The 6,464-nt window shown below is 46.1% G+C and overlaps 1 protein-coding gene across 1 annotated transcript; it reads left to right on the forward strand.

The window, feature by feature from the left end:
- The first annotated feature begins 1,343 nt into the window (after positions 1-1,343).
- On the forward strand, positions 1,344-6,161 carry LOC123161353 (uncharacterized). Its single transcript, XM_044579196.1, has 2 exons — positions 1,344-1,907; positions 5,378-6,161. The coding sequence occupies exons 1-2, from the start codon at positions 1,512-1,514 to the stop codon at positions 6,116-6,118; spliced, it is 1,137 nt and encodes a 378-aa protein (XP_044435131.1). The 5' UTR covers positions 1,344-1,511; the 3' UTR covers positions 6,119-6,161.
- The last annotated feature ends 303 nt before the right edge of the window (positions 6,162-6,464 follow it).

Genomic DNA, 6,464 nt, shown 5'->3' on the forward strand with positions numbered 1-6,464 from the left:
GCACATGTTTAAACCGTTTAAGACCACATAAGGAGAATATTCATGATAAGTTGTCACGTATAAAACAAGGACTTCATTACAAATCCGACATTAGATTTTTGAGCATGACAAATCGAATATTTTCATGGCAAATTATGTTCTTCGAGAATGATAAATTTAGTTGGCGAGTATGACAAACCCGTTTTAATTTATTTTTTCTTAAGATAATTGACATGCTTGTAAACTAAATTTATCATCATTACGTCAGTATAAATTGTCACAAAAAAGTCAGATTTATCATGTCTAAAAATTAGTGTTTTCGTAAAACAACAGAAAAAATGGGAGAAGTCCAACTTTAGACACACGATAAGCCTAAAGTGTATTTCTTCCTATCTAAATCTGTCCTTTTTTGCCGTTTTCTTTTTCAATCTTCCGAAGCTCTTTATATTAACCCATTTGCTTTTTGATAAGCTGGCCGGGTTTTGACAAACTATGTAATTTTTTTAATTCATTTTCTCTTAACACAGTACAGACGTAAGTGTTCATATATACACGCATACATTCACTTTTATGAACGCCCACACGCATACCCTATGTCTATGAGCACCTCCGAGAGACAGAACCAACATATCATCTTGAGATTTTACGAAGTCGCCGTATGCGCCTCGTAGTCGACGGGAATGTCTCCTTCAACTGAACGCATGTCGCCAAAAATATTGAAATAAATTCAGGATCAATACAAGCATCAGAATTTGAACCTTTATACGATGGGATATTACTGTCCATCTAACCATTCAACGACAGGTTGATTCGCTTTCTCAACTCAATTTTGACGGGCGAAGAATGACCAAACAGAAATTGGGCCAACTCAATTTTGACGGGCGAAGAATGACCAAACAGAAATTGGGCATTCTTTTGTCAATTGCGTGTAAGGAGAAGGAGCGACCCTGGACTTTGGAGCCGGCGCACCACCGCACAGGCATGTGAAGTGCGGCGCGGCGCGGCGGTCTCGATTATTTTTCCACCGGCCACGACCACCGCGCCATATCGCGCCACCGCCGCGCACCGGAAAACGTTGCTCGGAATGCGGCCGCCACCTCCCCTTTCCGCGGTGATGCGGTGTCAGCTCGTGGCGACAAGAGAAACTCGATCGAATCACTGGAGCCCAAGTTCAGTTCTAAACGGGTATACGTGTCACGACCTAGCTGTGTCCACGACGATCATCACCATCCACCCCGCAGGTTCTCCTCTGCTGTCGACTGAGCTACCAGATACACGTCGGCGCACACGCGGGCTCCAATCATTCCATTTCTATCCGTGCCGACCAGGCAGTACGCGAGTATTCTCATCCACCCGTATGCATTTGGAGACCTATTTATAGCCCATCCCTTCTAATCTTGCACTACATTCCATCTACATCCATCGTCGTCCTTCTTATCTGAAACTTCCGACTGCTGTTTCTTCCTCCGATTCCCTCTACTCGGTCTGTATATTCAGTAAAGAGCGCACTGTACGTGCCAAGAAGAATATATATGGCGATCCTCAAGAGCTGTTCCCTCGACAGCGACGCGAGTGCCAGGGGCTATGCTCCGGAAGAGATCGACCTGGGCGACGACGTGCTCGCGGAGATCATCCTGCGCCTGCCTCTCGACTCCGTCGCGCGCTCCAGGTGCGTCTCCAAGAACTGGTGCGCCGCCATCGCCGACGGCTACCTCCGCCGCCGGCTCCCCCTGCACATGTCCATGATCTGCTTCCCCGACGACGACGGCGCCCTTGGCGGCGGTGGCGGCAGGCCCGTGTACGCGTGCGCAAGGGAGGGCCGCCGGCTCGAGGTCCGGGACCTCGGCTTCTTCCCGCTGCACGACAGCGTCATCTTCTGCGACGGGTGCAACGGCCTGCTCCTCTGCCGCGCCCCCGGCGCAGGGCCGGCCCTGGGGCATGGGCGACGGGGCGACGGCCCAGGGCCCAGCCGAGGGGGGGGGGGGGGGGGGGGCACATGATGGAGTATACATATACTATACAGGCCTTTGTCTCAAAAAAAATTATACTATACAGGCCTGTCGCTGATGTGCTGGGAGGCCAGATATAGCTAGCGATCGCTGATCAGGCCTGTCGCTGAATAGCTGATGGATACGTACGCGTAGGCGAAGCCTAAACGGCGCCTTGACTCACGCCCGTCGGCCTTCTCGCTCGATCCGTCGCTCGCCGTCGCCGCCACAGCAGTCCGGCAGGCAAGCGGTAGCCCGGCCAATCAGCCATCCGGCATCCGGCACCGATCGGAAGTCAAGAAGTCAAGAAGTCAAGAAGTACGGCAAGAAGTACCGAGTACGCATCCCTGTCCATCCCCAAACCTCAATTTGACAATCTCAGTAGCAGGTTATTTATTCTTTATTTAGTATGTACGCATTGTAATCCAATCTATCAATTTTTTGTCATTCTATATACATGTCTAGGGTTCCAATCATCCGATGTATAAATTCCTAATTTTTTGTATCCTCTTTTGATCTTTTCTTCATGATTTTAGGACATTAGCCTGCCATATTACCAAAGAAGAAGCAAAAGTCGGGTGCTGAAAAAAGAAGGAAAAAAAAAGAAAATGATCTAAAAATTCTAGCACTGAAGGGTTCTTTGAATAACTTCTTTACATCTTCAAGCAATGTTGATGTCAGTGAAAAACAAGGGCAAGAAACTACTTCTGAGCATGCAAATTCAAATGTTGAGGTGAATGAAGATGGTGCGAGCACAGGGAAGCAAATAAATTTTGAAGTTGATGCTGACAATACAATGGAGGAGGAAAATTTGCAGCCTTCCTCTAATGATGAACAGGAAGATTTCCTTTCATTTATTTTTGATCCAAGAACATGGGAAGGTCTTGACAATAGCAAAGGGATATTTTAATTGAGAAGGGACCTATTAGAGTATTGGATCTGGAGTTCGAGAAGGACATCATTGGTAGACACCTTTCATATGCTTTTTACTCCAGGAAGTTAAGTAATGGTGAGTTTGTTGACAGAAAGTGGTTGGTTTACCACAAAGGTGCAAACAAAGTATATTGTTTTTGTTGCAAGTTGTTCAAATCAAAACTGAGCAAGTCTATGCTGGCATCTGACGGATTGAATAACCGGAAGCGTTTGAGTGCGCGTCTCAAAGATCATGAGAACAGTGTTGATCATTTAACAAACATGAATACATGGAATGAAGTTAGGTTGAGACTAAGCAAAAATCAGACAATTGATGACGATATGCAAAGGGGGATTGCAAAGGAGAAGGAGCGTTGGAGACAAGTTCTGGTAAGAATAGTTTCAGCAGTGAAGTTTCTTGCAAAACATACTTTGGCTTTTCGTGGATCAAATGAGAAGTTGTATCAAGATAATAATGGTAATTTTTTGGGCACGATTGAAATGATTGCTGAATTTGATCCTGTTATGCAAGAACACATCCGGCGTATTCAAAATAGTGAAATCCATCATCACTATCTTGGCCACAAAATCCAGAACGAGTTGATCTCAGTTCTTGCTAATGCCGTGAGAAATGTAATTTTAAAGATCATCAAAGATGCCAAGTATTTTTCAGTTATTCTGGATTGTACCCCGGATGTGAGCCATGAAGAACAAATGACTCTCATTGTGCGTTGTGTCAATATGTCAAGCAACCTTCCGAGAGTGGAGGAGTTTTTCCTAGAGTTCCTAAAGGTTAAGGACACATCGGGGTTGGGGCTTTTGAAGGTTTTGATGGATACATTGAGTTCTTTTGATTTGAATGCTGATGTGAGAGGTTAAGGTTATGACAATGGTTCCAACATGAAAGGACAACACCAAGGTGTTCAGAGTCGCTTCCTTAAAGAAAACCCCAAAGCATTGTATATGCCATGTGCATGTCATAGTTTGAATCTCACTCTTTGTGATATGGCAAAATCTTGCAAACAGGCTATTACATTCTTTGGTATTATACAACGGATATACGTGTTGTTTTCACGTTCTACTAAAAGGTGGAAGATCTTACTTGACAATCTCCCAAAAGAAACAAAACTAACTCTCAAGCCTTTGTCCAGTACTTGTTGGGAGAGTCGAATAAAGAGTGTGCAGCCTATCAAGTACCAAGCTATCCATGTAATTTCAGCTTTGAAGGAATTGGAGGAGACTTCTACTGATGACCCAGCAGCTGTAAGTGATGCTCAATCTTTGGTCAGTGCACTTGAGAATTTTGAAACTTTAGTTGGCATGGTTATCTGGCATGATGTTTTGTTCTCTGTAAATATGGTGAGCCAAAAGTTGCAGGAAAAGATGGTGTGCATTGATGCTACTATAAAACACATTGACGGGGTCATATTATATTTTAAGAAGTATAGAGATGAAGGCTTTCAAGCTAGTATTGAGATAGCAAAAGCCATTGCATCTGATATGGACATAGAGCCAGAATTTCCTTCAAAACGTCAACAGAAAAGAAAGAGGCATCATGATGAAATCAATGATCAAGAAGAAGAAATACAATTGTCAGCTATGGAATCCTTCAGAGTTAATTACTTTCTAGTCATTGTTGACAATGCAATTCTTTCATTGACCAGCCGCTTTGATCAGTTGAAGAAATTTGAAAAGGTGTTTGGTTTCTTATTTAATTCAAAAAAATCTGAAGTCCTTGGATGATAGCAAACTACAGGAATGTTGCGCTACTTTTGCAAAAGCTTTTTCTGATGATAAATCATCTGATGTTGATCTTCATGATTTTGTCTCAGAGTTAAAAGTGTTGCAGGTAACTTTGCCAGATGGTTTGATGTCAGCGCTTGAGATTCTTCAGTTTGTTATGGCTGTAGATTGCTATCCAAATGTCTCTGTTGCCTATCGAATCCTCTTAACAGTGCCTGTGACTGTAACCTCAGCTGAAAGAAGTTTCTCTAAACTGAAACTACTGAAAAATTATTTGAGGTCAACTATGTTGCAAGATAGATTGAATGGCCTGGCGATGTGCTGCATTGAGAAGGATATCTTGGACAATGTTGATCTTGATTGTGCCCTTAATGACTTCGCATCACGAAATGCCCGAAGAAACATTTTTTGAAGCACTGAAGTATTATTGTTGTCGATGGAGTCAGTCTAATTTCGTTCTTATTTGAGGTAATCATGTCATATTACTTTCATTTTGCGATCTTTTTAGTACCATTGTTTTTTATGGAGTCGGTTCGAATTTGGTTATTATTGTTCTCGATGGAGTCATTTGAATTATTATACTCATACTTAAAACTAAAGATGTGTGATTGAAAGTTACTTTTTATAATAAGTTATATATATAACACACGCATACATATATATTGTCTTAGGACTTAGAACATAGGGGCCCATGTCGTCGAGTTCGCCTAGGGCCTCCCGAAACACAGGGCCGGCCCTGCCCCGGCGCGCCGGAGTTCTACGTCGTGAGCCCGGTGACCAGGAGCTGGGCGGCGCTCCCGAGGCCAGCCAAGGACGCGCGGCTCTCCGTGCTGGCGTTCGACCCGCTCGGCGGGCAGCACTACCACGTGATAAACTTCACCAGGTGGCGCGACCGCGGCGCGGCGGTGGAGGTGTTCTCGTCGGAGACGCGGGCGTGGGCCGCGCGCGACGTGGAGTTAGGCGGCGTCCCCGCGGGCTCCCTCTCCGGCTCGGTGCACTGCCACAGCGGCGCTATGTACTTCCTCGCCTCCGACCCGGACTGCGTCGTCCGCATGGACCTCGCCGCCGGGGCCGGGCTCGCGTGCACGGTCATCGACCTCCCCGAGCCGGTGGACGGCGACGGCCGCGTCGCGCATTCCGGCGGCAGGCTGCACTACTTCTGCAGCGACGGAGGGCTACTCAAAGTCTGGTCGCTCCAGGACGACCGCCCGCGCCAGCGGTGGCGGCTAAAGCACGCCGTGAGAGTCAGCGATGTCGTGGAGGGCGGCGGCGGCGAGGTGAGGTTCCTGGCGATGCACCCAGAGAATCAGGCGCTAGTCTACATATGGTTGCCGTGGAAGGTCGTCGAGTACGACCTGGGCAAGCGAGAGATCACCGGCGCGGCGTGGGAGTTCGGCAAGGGCCCGAGGAATCGTGTCGTGAAGACGTGGCTCGTCCCGTCCTCGTGCTACCTTTCGGATTGCTTTGCGGACGATGGTCCGGTACTGGCGCGCTGAATTGATCACGGGTGGGTATGGAGCGGTGAGGTCTGAACCGTGCCTAAACCATTATGTGGCTCCATCCATTTTCTCCCTTTTTCTTCTTATTTGTAAATATATTTTACTTAATTATAAATATATTTTATATGGACGTGGCAAGGGAGCACCCTGACGCTTGTTCATGTGATCGGGCACACTTTTCCTTTTAGTTTGGAAACCACTGGTCTTCTGCATGACCGAGTGATTTTATAACAAACAAAGATTAAAAAGATACTCCTTCCGTCTCATAATGTAAGACGTTTTTTGACTTTAGTGTAGTGTTCATTATGGGACGACGGGAGTAGATCTTTGTGACGTGCATTTA

The sequence above is a fragment of the Triticum aestivum genome, chromosome 7B (genome assembly GCF_018294505.1).
Source record: "Triticum aestivum cultivar Chinese Spring chromosome 7B, IWGSC CS RefSeq v2.1, whole genome shotgun sequence".
NCBI lineage: Eukaryota > Viridiplantae > Streptophyta > Magnoliopsida > Poales > Poaceae > Triticum > Triticum aestivum.

Bases quoted from the DNA above. Each gene is read 5' to 3' on its own strand.
- LOC123161353 (XM_044579196.1), top strand. From the start codon at position 1,512: ATGGCGATCCTCAAGAGCTGTTCCCTCGACAGCGACGCGAGTGCCAGG. The intron at 1,908-5,377 runs GCCCTGGGGCAT...GGCGCGCCGGAG, and splicing joins GCGCCCCCGGCGCAGGGCCG to TTCTACGTCGTGAGCCCGGT.